Source organism: Callithrix jacchus, chromosome 6, assembly GCF_049354715.1.
Source record: "Callithrix jacchus isolate 240 chromosome 6, calJac240_pri, whole genome shotgun sequence".
In the NCBI taxonomy this organism is placed as follows: domain Eukaryota; kingdom Metazoa; phylum Chordata; class Mammalia; order Primates; family Cebidae; genus Callithrix; species Callithrix jacchus.
In genome coordinates, this window is record NC_133507.1 from 128,196,808 (window position 1) to 128,215,688 (window position 18,881).

An 18,881-nucleotide genomic window follows, 5' to 3' on the forward strand; every position below is an offset into this window, starting at 1 on the left:
TAGTAACATGGACATCTAAATTAATTTATTTTAAAACATAGTACTGATGTGGGTGGGAAAAAATTGATATGTATATTCAGAAGAGTTATTCAGGCACTATGTGAGGGTTATTTGACACTGGCCCAGCTTGAAACGGAATTTATAAAATTGATATAACTGATCTAACATCATAGATTAGTGAGAGTAACACTTAATTCCCTTTTACTTTGACTATGCATAGGATATGCTACTATAATCTCCTGATGTAATTTAATTTGTTCCTTAGTAAAGGCAGTACAATAATGTGAGAGAAAATAGTGCTATTAATAGATTGGTTCTCAATCTTTTACTACTTACACTCTCTTGGGCAGGTAGATCATTTCTCTGGGTTTCATAATCCTTTCCTGTAAGAAGGAGCTGGACCAAGTGAAATTTTAAGATTTTTCTTCTGCTGTGAAGATTCTGTGATTGTAATATTTACTGTGTTTGATAACAGAATACTAGCTGATCAGCAAGTTTGGAAAATAGAAGATGTCTTAACATTACAAGCTGTGATGAAATGTATTGGAAAAGATGCACCGAATGCTCTTAAGAGGAAACTGGAGGTAAACACATGAATTTTCTCTAGTGGATGAGATTTGGAAAAATTATTTTTTGTAACCTGCTATGACTGCTTGAAGTCAATTTTCTAAGAGGGCATTGTTGGGCTTTTAGGTATATCTTTGCTAAAGTGAATTAATAGAAGTACCCTTATATTTATTTATCTGTGTATATATAAATGTATATGTGTTTATCTATTTGTCTTGGTCATTTTACCCAAACATCATCTTTTTGATTTAAAAATAAAAGTTTAGACCAGACATGGTGGCTCACACCTGTAATTTCAGCATTTTGGGATGTCAAGGCAGGGGGATCTCTTGAGCTCAGGTGTTTGAGACCAGCCTGGGTAATTGAGCAAGACCCTGTCTTTGCAAAAAAAAAAAAAAATCAAAGAATTAACCAGGCGTGGTAGTGCATGCCTGTAATCCCAGCTACATGGGAGGCTGAGGCAGGAGGATCAATTGAGCCTGGGAGATTGAGGCTTCAACTTGGGTGATAGAGAAACACCCTGTGTCAATAAAAATAAAAGTTTAATTTATTTTGCCACAGATAGTAAATTAAATTTAAGTTTGTTTTTCTTTAGATGAAAGCCTTGAAGGAATTAGACAGATTTTCTGTTGTGAATAGCCAGCACATGTTTGAGGTACTAGCTGCCATGAATCATCGATCTCTTATACTCCTGAATGAATGCAGTAAGATGGTCCTAGGTAAGGGGAATTTTTCTTCCATCACTTATAACACCTGACCTTCTGTTTTAGACTATTTTTGTTTTGTTTTAAAAACTTTGGTTTTATGTGAGAAAAAAAAGAATAAAGCATGTTGTAGCTTGCATTCAAAACAATCTGGTAATCTTTGTTTGCTTTTTTAACTCATTCTTAAAGGTAATATCCATGGGTGTCCTTTAAAAATAATGATCAACATATTGCAGTCCTGCTCAGACCTCCGATACTATAATTTAGATCTCTTCAAGGGACTAGCGGATTATGTGGCTACAACTTTTGACATCTGGAAGTTCAAAAAAGTGAGTATATTAACAATTTAGAATAAGCCTCACAAAACTTTTAAAACACGTACTAATTCATTTAGCATTTTAAATATTTCTCTTTTACCTTTACAGTGGATAAGATATCCAGATACTCTAATGCTGAATTGACTTTTGAGAAATTAGTTCCTTATTATTCCTGTCTGGGGGCTACTTGCTAATATGAATAGTCCCCAACTTAGGATGGCTTGACTTAATGATTTTTTGGCTTTTTGATGTTTCAAAAGCAATACGCATTCAGTAGAAACCATACTTTTTTGATTTTGATGTTTTCCTGGGTTAGTGATATGTTGTATGATACTCTCTTTTCATGCTGGGCAGTGGCAGCAAGTCGCAGCTCCCAGTCAGCTGCACCATCATGAGGGTAAACAGTGTATATTGTATTCAATAAATTACCTGAGCTATTCAACACTTTTAGTATAACATAGGCTTTTTGTTAACTGATTTTGCCCAACTATAGGTGAATGTAAGTTCTAAACATGTTTAAGGTAGGCTGGGCTAGGCTATGATATTCAGTAAGTTGGATGTAAAATGCATTTTGATTTACAATATTTTCAATTTATGGTGAGTTTGTTGGGATATACCCCACCATAAGTCAGGGATCATCTGTATAGTATTCTGTCTTTTGGTCATCTTTCTATTTGAAACAAAAATAATATTGTCCGAAGTTTGCTCTTCTATTTGGTTTTAAAGGGTTTTATGGGGTACTTTGATTAGATATTTAGCATCATTTTGTGTTTATACTTTTTTCTTGATAGATTTTGAATAATAAAGATGGATGATGTGACAGGCTATGGTTTTTGAAGAATAAAATATCACTACTTATGGTCATGTCCATTGTTTTGTTCAGAGTAAAAGCCTTTAAAATCAGGAGCTGGGTTAAGAATATAAACATCTAAATGAAGCAGCTGGCAAAAACTTCTTTTTGCAATGAAATAGGTGATAACTTTGTTAGATCTCTAGGTTCAGTTTATTTTGGAGAGCAAGTTGAATATTGAGTTTACCGTCGAAATTGGTTATGGAAAGAGAAGTAATAATCCTAAGGAAAAAAGATTGAGAGGCTATTTTAATCGTAATGTTTCAGTTCCATTCTCACTTACAGATATTAATATTAAATATAGAAATTTGGGGGTTATGTCTTACGTGTTAGAATCTAGGAAGTTTTTAAGTTTGGGAATGGGAGGAGTTTAAGAATGAGTTGGTCATTCTGAAAACCTTCAGAAAAGGCATATTTAAAAGTAATTTTCAGATCTGTTGTATGAAAGTGATGTAGGAAAGGGTTTATTTTTAAATGAAATGGAAACATAGAAACCATTGTATGCTCTGGTTCTCTGCTTATAAAATGATTGCTTATTAACTTGATGCACAATTCAAGAATTAATGGTACAGATTTCCTGAGGGAGCGATAATTGTTCCTTTTCAGGATATCTCCCATTGATCAGGACAGTTGAATTACTAGTTAGATTTTTTTGAGATCCAAAAAATTACTGTTAGCATACTCTAATTATTAAAGAGTTTTCCCTCAATTTTCTCTTTTTAAGGTTCTTTTTCTTCTCATTTCATTTGAAAACCTTGGTTTTCAACCTGTTGATTTAATGGATCTGTTTATGAAGAGAATAGTAGAGGAACCTGAATCCCTAAACATGAAAAGCATTATATCTATTCTTCATGTTTATTCTGCTCTCAATCATGTCTACAAATGCCAGAACAAAGAGTATGTACTTGTTTTTTATTTTTTTTATTGCCTTATAATTTACTTACAGAAAAGGTTATAAATCATAAGCTTAATGAATCACTATGGGTGAACACACCCATAGTCATTATCCATGCCGGTAAATAAAACATAGTGTTCCTTACTCATTTATGAAGTTAAACAGAATTTTATTTTATATTTGCTGCCCTTGTTTCTGTTCTTTATAATACATTAGTTAATTCATTATAGGAGTTTTCATTTCAAGCTCTCCCAGCTTACCCTCTCAGCTCCTAAGTTCATAGTTCAGTTTAACTTTATTAAAAAATTGAGAAATGTATTTTTTTTAATTTTGATTTTTTTTATTATGGTAAGAACATTTAGCAAATTTAAAAGTGTGCAATACAATATTGCTGACTTTATTATTAACAATATAGTTAACAATATTGTACAGTGGATCTCTACAACTTAATCATCTTGCATAACTGAAACTTAATACCTGTTGAATAAGAACTCTTGTATTTTCCCCTTTCCTCACCCCTGACAACCAACATTATAATCTCTGTTTCTATGACTGACCTTTTTAGATACCTCATACAAGCGGAGTCATGCAATATTTGTCCTTCCATGAATAGCTTATTTCACTTAGCATAATACCCTTCAAGTTAACCCATGTTGTAGCATATGGCAGAATCTCCTTCTAAGGCTGAATAATATTCATAATATTATATGTACATATCATATTTTCTTTATCCATTCATCTGTTGATGGACATTTAGGTTATTTCCCTGTCTTGGGTGTTGCAAACAGTGCTACAGGTTAACATAGGAGTATAGATGTCTCTTTGAGATTCTCATCTTAATTCTTATGAATTGATATATATCCAGAAGTGAGATCCCTGGATCATATAAGGATTTTACTTTTATCAAATGCTTTTTAGCATCGGTTGAAATGATCATAAGGTTTTTTATCCTTCATTCTGTTGATATGATGTATCATATTGGTTGATTTGCATATATTGAACCATCCTTCCATCCCAGCAATAAATTGTACTTGGTCATAATGAATAACATATACATTTCTTTCAAGGTTTTTTTTTTTTTGAGACCGAGTTTCGCTCTTGTTACCCAGGCTGGAGTGCAATGGCGTGATCTCGGCTCACAGCAACCTCCGCCTCCTGGGTTCAGGCAATTCTGGCTTAGCCTCCTGAGTAGCTGGGATTACAGGCACGCACCACCATGCCCAGCTAATTTGTGTATTTTTTAGTAGAGACGGGGTTTCACCATGTTGACCAGGATGGTCTCAATCTCTTGACCTCGTGATCCACCCCCACCTCAGCCTCCCAAAGTGCTGGGATTACAGGCGTGAGCCACCGCGCCCGGCCCGGTTTTTTTTAAAATATATATTTTATTGCACTTAAGTTCTGGGGTACATGTAAAGGACATGCAGGATTGTTGCATAGGTACATACATGGCAATTTGATTTGCTGCCTCCATCCCTATCACCTATATCTGGCATTTCTCCCATTATATCCCTCCCCAACTCCCTGCACCACACTGTCCCTCTCCTAGTACCCCACGATAAACCTCAGTGTGTGATGCTCCCCTCCCTGTGTCCATGTGTTCTCACTGTTCAATACCTGCCTGTGAGTGAGAATATGCGGTGCTTGACTCTCTGTTCCTGTGTCAGTTTGCTGGGAATGATAGTTTCCAGCTTCATCCATGTACCTACAAAGGACACAAACTCATAGTTTTTTATGGCTGCATAGTATTCCATTGTGTATATGTGCCACATTTTCCCTGTCCAGTCAATCATTGATGGGCATTTGGGTTGGTTCCAAGTCTTTGCTATTGTAAACAGTGCTGCAATGAACATATGTGTGCATATATCCTTATAATAGAACAATTTATAATCTTTGGATATATACCCAGTAATGGGATTGTTGGGTCAAAAGGAATTTCTATTTCTAGGTCCTTGAGTAATCGCCACACTGTCTTCTGCAATGGTTGAACTAATTTACACTCCCACCAACAGTGTGAAAGTGTTTCTGTTTCTCCACATCCTCTCCAGCATCCGTTGTCTCCAGATTTTTTAATGATTGCCATTCTAACTGGCATGAGATGATATCTCAATGTAGTTTTGATATGCATTTCTCTAATGACCAGTGATGATGAGCATTTTTTTATATGTTTGTTGGCCTCATATATGTCTTTTGAAAAGTGTTCATATCCTTTGCCCACTTTTGATTGGGTTTGTTTCTTTTTTTCTTCTAAATCTGTTTTAGTTATTTGTAGATTTTGGATATAAGTCCTTTGTCAGATGGGTAGATTGCAAAAATTTTTTCCCATTCTGTTGGTTGCTGGTTCACTCTAATGATTGTTTCTTTTGCTGTGCAGAAGCTCTGGAGTTTAATTAGATCCATTTGTCTATTTTGGCTATTTTGCCAATGCTTTTGGTGTTTTGGTCATGAAGTCCTTGCTATGCCTATGTCCTAAATGATTTTGCCTAGGTTTTCTTCTAGGATTTTTATGGTGGTAGGTCTTATATTTAAGTCTTTAATCCATCTGGAGTTAATTTTAGTGTAAGGTGTCCAGTTTCTGCTTTCTGCACATGGCTAGTCAGTTTTCCCAGCACTATTTATTAAACAGGGAATCCTTTCCCCAGTGCTTGTTTTTGTCCAAGATGAGATGGTTGTAGATGTGTGGCATTGCCTCTAAGGCCTCTGTTCTGTTCCATTGGGCTATATATCTCTGTTTTGGTATCAGTACCATGCTGTTTTGATTACTGCAGCCTTGTAGTATAGTTTGAAGTCAGGTAGCATGATGCCTCCAGCTTTGTTCTTTTTTGCTTAGAATTAACTTGGCTATGTGGGCTTTCTTTTGGTTCCATATGAAGTTTAAGGTGCTTTTCTCCAGTTCTGTGAAGAAGGTAATTGGTAGCTTGATGGGGATAGCTTTGAATCTATAAATTGCTTTGCGCAGTATGGCCGTTTTCACAATATCGATTCTTCCTAACCATGAGCATGGAATGTTTCTCTATCTGTTTGTGTCCTCTGTTATTTCCTTGAGCAGTGGTTTGTAGTTTTCCTTGAAGAGGTCCTTTACATCCTTTGTTAGTTGTATTCCTAGGTATTTTATTCTCTTTGTGGCAATTGTGAATGGCAGTTCATTCTTGATTTGGCTCTCTTTAAGTCTGTTATTGGTGTATAGGAATGCTTGTGATTTTTGCAGATTGATTTTGTGTCCTGAGACTTTGCTGAAGATCCTTATCAGTTTAAGGAGATTTGGGGCTGAGACGTTAGGGTCTTCTAAATATATAGTCATGTCATCTACAAATACAGTTTGACTTCCTCCTTTCCTATTTGAATACCCTTTATTTCTTTTTCTTGCCTTATTGCTTTGGCTAGAACTTCTAATACTATATTGAGTGGGAGTGGAGAGAGGGCATCCTTGTCTAGTGTGAGATTTCAAAGGGAATGCTTCCTGGTTTTGCCCATTCAGTATGACACTGGCTGTGGATCTGTCATCCATCGCTTTTATTATTTTGAGATACAGTCCATTGATACCTAGTTTAATGAGAGTTTTTAGCATAAAGGGCTGTTGAATTTTGTCAGAGGCCTTCTCTGCATCTATTGAGATAATCATGTGGTTTTTGTCTTTGGTTCTGTTTATGTGGTGAATTACGTTTATAGACTTGCGTATATTGAACCAGCCTTGCATCCCTGGGATAAAGCCTCCCTGATCGTAATGGATAAGCTTTTTGATGTGCTGTTGCAATTGGTTTGCCAGTATTTTATTCAAGATTTTTGCATCTATGTTCATCGTGAATATTGGCCTGAAGTTTTCTTTTCTTGTTGAGTCTCTGCTGGGTTTTGGTATCAGGATGATATTGGTCTCATAAAAAGATTTGGGGAGGATATCCTCTTTTTGGATTGTTTGGAATAGTTTCAGAAGGAGTGGTACCAGCTCCTCTTAGTATGTCTGGTAGAATTCAGCTGTGAACCTATCTGGACCTGAGTTTTTTTGGTTGGTAGGCTATTAATTGCTGCCTCAACTTCAGCCCTTGCTATCAGTCTATTCGGGGTTTTGACTTCTTTCTAGTTTAGGCTTGGGAGGATGTAAGTGTCCAGGAATTTATCCACTTCTTCCAGGTTTACTCGTTTATATACATAGAGTTGTTTGTAGTAATCTCTGATGGTGGTTTGTATTTCTGTGGAATCTGTGGTGATATCCCCTTTATCGTTTTTTATTGCATCTATTTGATTCTTCTCTCTTTTCTTTTTTACTAATCTGGCTAGTGGTCTATTTTGTTGGTATTTTCAAAAAACCAGCTCCTGAATTTATTGATTTTTTTGAAGGTTTTTTTGTGTCTCCATCTCCTTTAGTTCTGCTCTGATCTTAGTTATTTCTTGTGTTCTGCTAGCTTTTGAGGTTTTTTTTGATCTTGCTCCTCCAGCTCTTCCAATTTTGATGACAGGGTGTCGATTTTAGATCTTTCCTTGCTTCTCATGTGGGCATTTATTGCTATAAATTTCCATCTAGACACTGCTTTAAATGTGTCCCAGAGATTCTGGTACATTTTGTCTTTGTTCTCATTGGTTTCAAAGAACATCTTTATTTCTGCCTTCATTTCATTGTTTATCAGCATTCAAGAGCCAGTTGTTCAGTTTCCATGAAGTTGTGCAGTTCTCAGTTTCTGAATTCTGAGTTCTTATTTGATTGCACTGTGATCTGAGAGACTGCTTGTTATGATTTCCGTTCTTTTGCATTTGCTTAGGAGTTATTTACTTCCAATTATGTGGACAATTTTAGAGTAGGTGTGATGTGGTGCTGTGGATTTGGTGTGGAGAGTTCTGTAAATGTCTATTAGGTTTGCTTGGTCCAGGTCTGAGTTCAAGTCTTGGATATCCTTGTTAATTTTCTGTCTTGTTCATCTGTCTAATATTGACAACAGAGTGTTAAAGTCTCCCACTATTATTGTGTGGGAGTCTAAGTCTCATTGTAGGTCGTTAAGAACTTGCTTTATGTATCTGGGTACTCCTGTATTTGGCATGTATATATTTAGGTAGTTAGCTCTTCTTGTTGCATTGATCTTTTTACCATTATGCAGTGCCCTTTTTTGTCTCTTGATCTTTGTTGAAAGTCTATTTTATCAGAGACTAGGATTACAATCCTGTTTTTTTCCCTTTTGTTCCCCATTTGCTTGGTAAATCTTCCTCCATCCCTTTATTTTGAGCCTATATGTATCATTGCATGTGAGATGGGTTTCCTGGATACAGTACACTGATGGGTTTTGACTTTTTATCCAATTTGCCAGTCTGTGTCTTTTGACTGGGGCATTTAGCACATTTACATTTAAGGTTAATATTGTTATGTTTGAATTTGATCCTGCCATTTTGATGCTAGCTGGTTGTTTTGCCCATTAGTTGACACATTTCTTTGATTGTGTCAATGCTCTTTACCATTTGGTACATTTTTGGAGTGGCTGGTACTGGTTGTTCCTTTCGATGTCTAGTGCTTCTTATAGGAGCTCTTGTAAAGCAGGCCTGGTGGTGATGAAATCTCTGAGCAATTGCTTGTTCATAAAGGATTTTATTTCTCCTTTGCTTATGAAGCTTAGTTTGGCTGGATATGAAATTCTAGGTTGAAAGTTCTTTTCTTTAAGGATGTTGCATATTGGCCCCCACTCTCTTCTCGCTTGTAGGGTTTTTGCTGAGAGATCCGCTGTGAGTCTGATGGGCTTCCCTTTGTGGGTAAACCAACCTTTCTCTCTGGCTGCCCTTAGCAGTTTTTCCTTCATTTCGACCCTTGTGAATCTGATGATTTTGTGCCTTGGGGTTGCTCTTCTTGAGGAATATCTTTGTGGTATTCTTTGTATTTCCTGGACTTGAATGTTGGCCTCCCTTGCTAGGTTGGGGATGTTCTCATGGATAATATCCTGAAGAGTGTTTTCCAGCTTGGATTCATTCTCTCTGTCACATTCAGATATACCTATCAAACATAGATTAGGTCTTTTCACATAATCCCATATTTCTTGGAGGCTTTGTTCATTTCCTTTTACTCTTTTTTTCTCTAATCTTGCCTTCTCATTTTATTTCATTGAGTTGATCTTCAGTCTCTGATATCCTTTCTTCTGCTTCATTGACTTGGCTATTGAAACTTGTGTATGCCTCGCAAAGTTCTCATACTTTGTTTTTCAGCTCCATTAATTCATTTATATTCCTCTCTAAGCTGATAATTCTCATAAGCATTTCATCAAACCTTTTTTCAAAGTTCTTAGTTTCTTTGCATTGGGTTAGAACATGATATTTTAGCTCAGAGAAGTTTGTTGTTTCCTACCTTCTGAAGGCTGTTGCTGTCAATCCATCCAGCCTTGTTCCCTTGCTGGTGAGGAGTTGTGATCCCTTGGAGGAGGATAGGCCTTCTGGTTTTGGGTATTTTCATCCTTTTGCACTGGTTTCTTCCTATCTTTGTGGATTTATCTAACTGTGGTCTTTTGGTTGGTGATTTTCAGAAGGGGGTCTCTGAGTGGACATCCTTTTTGTTGCTGATGAAGTCATTTCTTTTTGTTCTTTAGTTTTCCTTCTAACAGTCAGGCCCCCTGCTATAGGACTGCTGGAGGTCCTCTCCAGACCCTGCTTGCCTGGGGATCACCTGCAGCGTCTGCAGAACAATTAAGAGTTGCTGCCAGTTTCTTATTCTGTTATCTTTGTCCCGGAAGGATACCCGCCAGATGTCAGCCTGAGTTCTCCTTTACGAGGTGTTTCTTTGGTTATATGGGGGTCAGGGAGCTGCTTGAGGAGACAGTCTGTCCCTTATAGGAGTTCAGGTGCTGAGCTGTGAGCTCTGTTGTTTTGTTCAGAGCTGCTGGGCAGGTACGTTTAAGTCTGCTGCAGTGGAACTCATAACCACCTTTTTTTCACAGGTGCTCTGTACCGGGAAGGTGAGGCTTTATTTATAAGTTCTTGTCATTTTGCTACCCTTATTCAGAGATGACCTGCCCAGTGAGGAGACAGCCTAGTCACAGTCTGCCAGCAGAGGCGTTGCTGAGCTGCTGTGGGCTCTGCCCAGCTGCTGTGTGAACTTCCTTGCAGTTTTGTTTATAGGGGCATAGTTAGAACTGCCTTGGTTATGATGGCATGCCTCAGTAATGGTGGGCTGTCTCTGTAATGGCGGACTGCCTCAGTAATGGCAGACTGCCTCTTTAGTGCTGGACTGCCTCGGTAATGGCAGATGCCCTTCCCCCCACAGAGCTGGACCATCCTGGGTCCAGCTGTGCTTGCTGTGAAACTCTCAATCCAGAGCATTTCAGATTGTTGGTCTTTGTGGGGGGTGGGACCAGCCGAGCCAGATCACCTGGTTCCCTGTTTCAGCCCCTTTTTTTCAGTTGAACAGAGGAGTCTGTCTCTCAGCTGTTCCAGTCTCCAGTTGAAAGGGCGCCTGGGTTTGTGTGAGTTTTTGGATGGAGACCTGTTGCGCCAGCTGAAACAGCCATGCTAGAGACTTACGGCGCTTTTCCACCCAGTAATCTCCTGGTCTGTGGGCAGTAAAAATTTGTTGAAGTGCAGTGATCACTCATCCTCTGTGTTTTTGCTGGGAACTGCAGTCCAGAGCTGTTCCTATTGGGCCATCTTGGATCCTCTCCTCTTCCTTTTTCGTTTTTTTTTTCTTTTTTTTAAGAAGGAGTCTTGCTCTGTCACCCAGGCTGGAGTGCAGTGGAGCCATCTTGGCTTACTGAAACCTTCACCTCCTGGCTTCAAGCAGTTCTCTGCCTCCGCCTTCGAGTAGCTGGGGTTACAGGCACCTGCCACCATGCCTGGCTCTTTTGTATTTTTAGTGGAGGTAGGGTTTCACCATCTTAGCCCAGCTGGTCTTGAACTCCTGACCTCATGATCCACCCACCTCGGCCTCCCAAAGTGCTGGAATTACAGGCATGAGTCACTGCGCCCAGCCAATGAATAATCTTCCTAATATATTGTTGCATTATTATAGCTTTGTAATATATTTTTAAATCAGGAAGTGTGATACTTCTAGCTCTGTTCTTTTTCAAAATTGCTTTGGCAGTTGAGATTCTTTTGTGGTCCTATATGAGTTTTAAAGATTTTTTTTTTAATTTCTATTAAAAAAATGGCATTGAGATTTTGATAGAGATTGCACTAAATATATAGACTGCTTGGGTAGTATGGACATTTTAACTATATTGTGTCTTTCAGTCCATGAGTGTGGACTGTCCTTCCATTTATTTGTGTCTTTAATTTCTTTCATTAATTTTTTGTAGTTTTTAGTATACAAGTCTTTTACCTCCTTAAGTTTATTCCTAAGTATTTTTATGCTTTTTGATACTATTATAAATAATATTGTTTTCCCAATTTCCTTTTTGGATGGTTTGTTATAAGTGTATAAGAACACAGCAGATATTTTTACTGCTTCCTTTCTGATTGGTTGTTTTTTCTTTCTTTTTCTTTGTTTGCATAGTTACTCTGGCTAAGATTTCTAGCTCCTAGTTGAATAGAAGTGATGAGAGTAGGCATTCTTGTCTTGTTCCTGGTCTTAGAAGAAAATATTTGTTTTCATTATTAAATATGATGTTAGCTATGGCTTTTCATATATGGTCTTATGGTGAGGCTCATTTCTTCTATACCTAATTTGTTGAGAGCCTTATCATGAAAGGTTGTTGAATTTAATCAAATGGTTTTTCTGCATCTAATTAGATGATCATGCGATTTTTATTCTGTTATTGTTGTGTATCTCATTAATTGATTTGCATATACTGAACCATCTTTGCATTCCAGGGGTAAATCCCTTTTTATTCATGGTGTATGATCCTTCTAATGCTAGTATTTTATTGAGGATTTTTACATCAGTGTTCATCAGGGATATTGGCCTATAGCTTTCTTATGTCATAATGCATGTGTCTGGCTTTGGTATTAGGGTAATGCTGGCCTCATAAAATGAGTTCTCTGTCTTCAAGTGTTTGGAAAATTTAAGCACAATAGAAGTACTGTTAATTCTTCTCATAATGTTTGGTAGAATTCAACAGTGACGCTGTCTGATCCTGGCCTTTTTCATTATTGGGAAGTTTTTGATTACTGATTAAATTTCCTTACTCCTTATTGGTTTGTTTAAATTTTCTATTTCATGATTCAGTCTTGGTAGGTTATATTTTTCTAGGAATTTATTCATTTTTGATTATCCAATTTGTTGGCCTACAGTTGTTCATAATGTTTCTTATGATTCTTTTTTATTTCTATGGCATTGGTTTTTATTTCTAGTTATAATGTTTTCTTGTTCATCTCCTATTTATTTGAGTCTTTTTTCTTTTTTTCTCTGTCAGTCTAGCTAAAGGTTTGTCAATTTTGTTCATTTTTCGTAAAACCAAGTCTTAGGTTTGTTAGTTGTTTTCTGCTTTTTATTGTCTATTTTATTTATTTCTGTTCTAATCTTTATTATTTCCTTCCTTCTGCTAACTTTGGGCTTAGTTTGTCTTATTTCAGTTATTTGAGGTGTAAATTTAAGTTTTTTATTTGATATCTTTCTTCTTTTTAAGGTAGGGGTTTATTGCTGTAAGTTTCCTTGTTAGTACTACTTTTTCTGCATCCCATAATTTCCCTTTTGGTTTCTTCTTTAACCCATTGGTTGTTCAAGAGTGTGTTGTTTAATTTCCACATATTTGTGAATTTTCTAGTTTTTCCTCTGTTGATTTCTAATTGTATTCCATTGTGATCTGAAAGGGTACTTGGTCTGGTTTCAGTTTTCTTAAATCTGTTATGACTTGTTTTGTGACCTAACGTATAGTCTGTCCTTGAGAACGATCTGTGTGCACTTGAGGAAAATGTGTGATCTGGTGCTATTGGCTGGAATATTCTGTATGTGTCTGTTGTATTAATTTCATCTGTAGCAGGGATCCCTAGCCCCCTAGCCACAGACTAGTACTGATCTGTGGCCTGTTAGGAACTGGGCCACACAGCAGAAGATGAGTGGCGGACGAACATTACTGCTGGAGCTCTGCCTCCTGTCTGTCAGATCAGCCGCAGCATTAGATTCTCACAGGAGCATGAACCCTATCATGAACTGCGCATGTGAAGGTGCATTTTGTCTGATATAAGTATGGCTACCTCTGCTCTCTTTTGGTTACCATTTGCATGGAATATTTTAGCCATTTCTTCATTATCAAAGTATGTATATCCTTAAATCTAAAGTGAGTATCTTGTAGACAGGTTATAGTTTGGTCTTTTTTAAAATCCATTCAGCCATTTTGTGTCTTTTGTGAGAATGTATTAGTCCATTCTCACACTGCTATACTGCCTAAGCCTAGGTAATTTATAAAGAAAAGAGGTTTGGCCAGGTGTGGTGCCTCATGCCTGTAATCCTGTCACTTTGGGAGGCCAAGGTGGGTGGGTCACCTGAGGTTGGAGTTCAACACCAGCCTGATCAACATGGAGATACCCTGTCTCTACTAAAAATACAAAATTAGCCAGGGGTGATGATGCATGCCTGTAATCCCAGCTATTCAGAAGGCTGAGGCAGGAGAATCACTTGAACCTGGGAGGTGGAGGTTGCGGTGAGCCAAGGTTGCACCATTGCACTCCAGCCTGGGCAACAGGAGTGAAACTCCATCTCAGAAAAAAAAAAAAAAAGAAGTTTAATTGACTAACAGTTCCACATGACTGAGGAGGCCTCAAGAGACTTATAATCACAGCAGAAGGCAAAGGGGAAGCAGTCACCTTCACAAGATGACAGGAGATAGCAAGAGAAAGGGCAAGGAAGCGCCACACTTAAACCCATCAGCTCTCATGAGAGCACTCTCACTATTACGAGAACAGCATGGGGGATACTGCCTCCCATGAGCTAGTCATCTCCCCTCTCCCTCAATACAAGGGGATTACAATTTGAGATGAGATTTGGGTGGGGACACAGAGTCAAACCATATCAGGAAGTTTAATCCACTTAATGTTTAGAGTAATTATTGATAGAGAAGGACTTGCTATTGCCATTTTGTTGTTTTCTGTCTTACAGTTCTTCTTTTTCTTTCTTGCTCTCTTTCTTTGTGATTTGTTGATTCTTTTGTGAGATGTTTCAATTCCTTTCTCTTTTGTGTAGTCTCTAAAGATAATTCATTTGTGGTTACCGTGGGTCTTACATACAATATCTTATTGTTATAGCAGTCTATTTTAAGCTGAAAACAACTTACCTTCCATTGCATACAAAAACTACACTTGTCTCCCCTTATTGTGTTATTGATGTGACAGTATATATATTTTTCTATTATGTATCCATTAGCAAATTTTTATAGTTAGTTATCCTTAATAGTTTTTTTTAGCATTTATACTAAAGCACACCATCATTACAGTATTCTGTATTTTTTTACATATTTATCTTTACTAGTGAGTTATATACTTTTCTGTATTTTCACATTGATGTTTTGTGTTTTTTCATTTCATTTGTCTTTAGCATTTAGTGTAAGAAAAGGCTAATGATGACAATTTTCCTTAGCTTTCGTTTGTCTGAGAGTCTTGGTCACCTACATTTTTCAAGGACTGTTTTGCCAAGTACAGGATTATTGGTTGGCATGTTTGTTTTGGCACTTTGAATACATTATTCCAGTGCCTTCTCTAGCCTGCAAGGTTTCTGCTAAGAAGTTCACTGCTAGTCTGATGGCGACTCTCTTGTACAACTCTCCCTTCTACAGGGAGAGTTGCTATTCTCCCTTGTAGGAGAATTGAGTTGCTTTTAAAGTTCTTTTTGTTTTTGAATTTTGATAGTTTGATTACAATGTGTCTTGATGTATATTTCTTTGGATTCATCTTATTTGGGGTCCTTTGAGCTTTATGAATCTGGATGTCCATTGCTGTTTCTAGATTTGTGAATTTTTCACCCATTATTTTCTTAAATAAGCTTTCATCTCCTTTTTTCTCTTCTTCTGAGACACCCATAGTGTGCACATTGGCTTGCTTGTTGGTGTCCCATAAGTCTCTTTGGCTTTTTTATTCTTATTCTTTCTTTCTTTCTTATTCTTTCTTCTTTTCTGACTGGATAATTTCACATGACCTGCTTCAAGTTCTCCCATTCTCTTTTGCTTGCTCAAGTATGCTGCTATGGCCCTCTAGTGAATTTTTCAGTTCAGTTACTATATTCTTTAGGTCCAGAATGCTGTTTATTTCTTTCTATAGTTTATTATTTCTTTGTTGCTGTTCTCATTTTGTTCATATGTCTTTTTCCCATGTTCTTATAAGACAGTTATTTTTAATTCTTTGTTGGGCAGTTCATAGATCTTCATCTCATTAATGTTGGTTACTGGACATTTATTTTGGTACTTTGTGTTACATTTCCCTGATTCTTTTTCTTCCTTGTAGCTTTGCACTGGTGTCTGCACAATTGAAGAAACAGCTTCCTCTCCCTGTTTTTACAGACTGGCTTTGACAGGGAAAGACCCTCATCAGCCTAGCTGGCGATTTTGGAGGCCTCTTAAACTTTTCCTATGAATGTGTTGATGGATTTCTAAGTAGAGGGATTTACTGGTTTCTTTTCTTTTCTTTTTTTTTTTTAGGCTCAGGGAATATCTTGCTCCCTCTGGTGTCTGACTACTGTACTACAGGCATGTACAAAGGAGGCATGCTACACTCCTTTCCCTCCTTTGCCTTAGAGAAGCCTTAAGTTGTACAGTCTGCTGCAAGCCACTGACCCCCTTTTCTTTCTTCTTAACTGCTCCTGGACATTCAAACCATGCTGGTTTTGTCAGCTCTCCTTGTAAGAAACCAGCTCCTTGGACAGCTCACCAAAAGGCTGGAATGTTGAAGATATGCTCCACTCCTCTCATTTCCTCCTGAGGCTGAATCCTCAGGTTCTGTATCTTTTCTCAAATCTCTTGAGTTGTGCTGAGCACAGAAAGCTGTCCACTCCTTTTCCTTTGTTCTTAACTGCCCTCAGGCTTCGGAACCCTGCTGGTTTTGTTAGTATTCCTTGTGAGTTGGGACAGAAATGGGCCCCTCAGGGAGCACACCGAAAAGCCAGATGTTGGATGCACACTCTACTCTCTTCCTCTAAGGGAGAAGTCCTAGGTCAAGGTGATTTCTCTTGATGCTGAGGTGTGCCAGCTTTGTGGGGAGGGGTTGACCTGGGTAAAATGTTCTTACCTGTTTCAATGCAACTCTTTTTGGTTTTGTTCTTGTCTGGAGTATGATAATCTCTTAACTGGTTTCTGGACATTTCATAAAGATATTTTGGTCTATATGTCTTTGTTAAATCAGTCTTTCTGAGAAGCTGTGAGAACTGGACCTTCTAGTTCTGTTTTGACCTTAATTATTCATTTGGTCTCAAGCTACTGCTTTCTGTTCTTTTCATTTTAACCATAACCATGCATTTCTATTATTAAATACAGTAATTTCTCAAATGTGCCAGCTTATTTCATACCGCTGCTTTCTACCCAGAACATCTTTTCTTATTCTTTGGATCAGTCAAGGTTCATTAAAAACCAGAAAAGCATGTAAAATGCCATTTGTTAAAAGAGTGATTAAAAGTGTGGACTCTAGAGCTAGCTAGCTTAGGTTTGAGTTTTGGCATTGCCATTAATTAGCTACTTGACTTTTGGCAATTTACTTACCTGTGCCTCAGTTTATTCACTTATTAAAATGGAGATGAACTATGTCCAATCTCATTGGGTTGTTATTAGGATTAAATAAGTTAATCTACATTAAGTTCTTAAAACAATGCCCAACACACCGTAATTTTTTAATTAAAAAAAAAATTAGAGCGTAGGTCACAGAAGCCTTGGGAAATCAAACTAGGGCAGTTCTGAGTGTCTCAGTGGCAAGGTGCACAGGCCATCTGTTTGCCCTCAAATGGCTTGACTCCAGCTGCTTTCTATCCTTTTAGTTTTTTTTCTCCAGATTTAGATTTCTAAAAGAGAACATCTGATTGACTGAGTTTGAGTCAAATGCCCATCCATTAAGGGCAGTTAATCAATGATGTGGTGTTAGGCCAAATGAAAAGCAGCTTCCCACTGTACTGTCCACTGAATGGACAGACTCAGCTCATACTACATTTCCTGTGTCTTCCCTCATTGTCCCCATCAGGGTTCTTGACTACAACTTTGTTGTCAAGGCTTCACCAGAGACTGGGTAAGACTTGAGAAGTTGTGTCATTTGCTGTGTCGATAAGTCTGTCTCTGCTCCTCAGTTGGTAAGCTCTTCGGAGTCAGACCCAGCTTCCTGTTTTCCTGAACTTAGTACAGGACCTGGCAAAGAGTAGACATTCAATAAAGTTTGAATGAATGGATGAATGAATGAATAAATAAATAAATAAAGGTTGAAAAATATCCCCCAAATTCAACCTTCCTTTACTCCCCTGACTTGATTTCCTTCTGAGGCTGGCTCCCATTGACGTCCTGTACTTTCTAGACAAGTAATATCAAGCTAAGTGGCAATTAAAACTCCAGAAACAGCCCCAGTGGGATTGAGAGAATAAGCACTGGGTGGGTAAGAGTTTTTCAGGTGAGTCTAGGCAGCCTGAATGATAACTTGTTCCAACAAAATTATTATGTTGGAAATAGAAGGGGGATAACAAAGGTTGAGACAGTTAATAAAATGGCAGTAGTAGAGTTAGTACAGGAGGAGAATCCTGAATGTTGTCTTTTTGTCTGTCTGTTCTGCTTTCATTTAGCATAGTGGTTCTCAAACAGGGATGATTTTTGCCTCCCAGGGAACATTTGGCAATGTATGGAGATGGTTTTTAGTTGCCACAACAGGAGGGGGCTGTGTGCTACTGGCCTCTAGTGGATAGAGGCCAGGGGTGCTGCTAACATCCTCTCGTTCTATGCATGAGATAGCCCCTCACAATAAGGAATTATCCAGCCCCAGATGTCAGTAGTGCTGAGATTGAGAAGCCCTTATCTAATTTGAAGCTTCACACCTCAACATTTCTCCAAAGGAGAAACAGGGGCAATATGGCAGGTATAGTAAGATTAGTTAGTCACCGCTTCCTGAATGCCCATGAATGTACAGTTGCCTAAATTTGGTATTTTGAGGACTACAAAAAGGTTTGTATTCCCTGTTCTTCCTAGACCATTTATGAAAACAACTCTTGTATATCCAGAGGAAGGCAAGGCATGGTAGGCACCAAGTAAGTGCTTTATGGAGGAAGGAGAAAGGAAGATGACAACCTAGGCTGGAGTGGCAAAGGTTTTGGAAGCCGAATAACTCAAAGCATTTGGGAAGAGAGTTGACTAGAAGAGATGGACTAGATAGGAGAGTGGTAGGAAATCTGGTTTAGCATATTGTATATCCACATGTTATACATTAATCATTATTTCATTTATGATGGCCCATGGAGGAGAGACTATGTTAAATCCAGAGTACCTTACTGGGTTTGAAACCCAAGGAAGAAACATTTAACATTTGGACTCTGTCGTTTTGGTCCTTTGGTTTCTTCTCTCCTTGACCTATATTTACCCCTTGTGGATAATCCCACATTTGCATCTGTGGTCATTAGTGTGTTCCAGAACTCCAGAGTAGAGTCTCTGTGGGTTGCATATGGTCACCGTACATCCCAGAAGTATCTCAAGTTCAGTAATTCT

At 37.9% G+C, this 18,881-nt stretch overlaps 1 protein-coding gene across 2 annotated transcripts in view; it reads left to right on the forward strand.

Moving 5' to 3' along the window:
* The window catches only part of FASTKD2 (FAST kinase domains 2), a 32,674-nt gene that overhangs the window by 4,803 nt on the left and 8,990 nt on the right, over nt 1-18,881 (forward strand). For both annotated transcript variants that reach the window (XM_002749706.8, XM_035305455.3), the window contains 4 exons: nt 476-584; nt 1,163-1,286; nt 1,461-1,600; nt 3,163-3,335. In XM_002749706.8, coding sequence (XP_002749752.2) covers nt 476-584; nt 1,163-1,286; nt 1,461-1,600; nt 3,163-3,335 — 546 coding nt within the window. The remainder of the gene's footprint in view (nt 1-475; nt 585-1,162; nt 1,287-1,460; nt 1,601-3,162; nt 3,336-18,881) is intronic.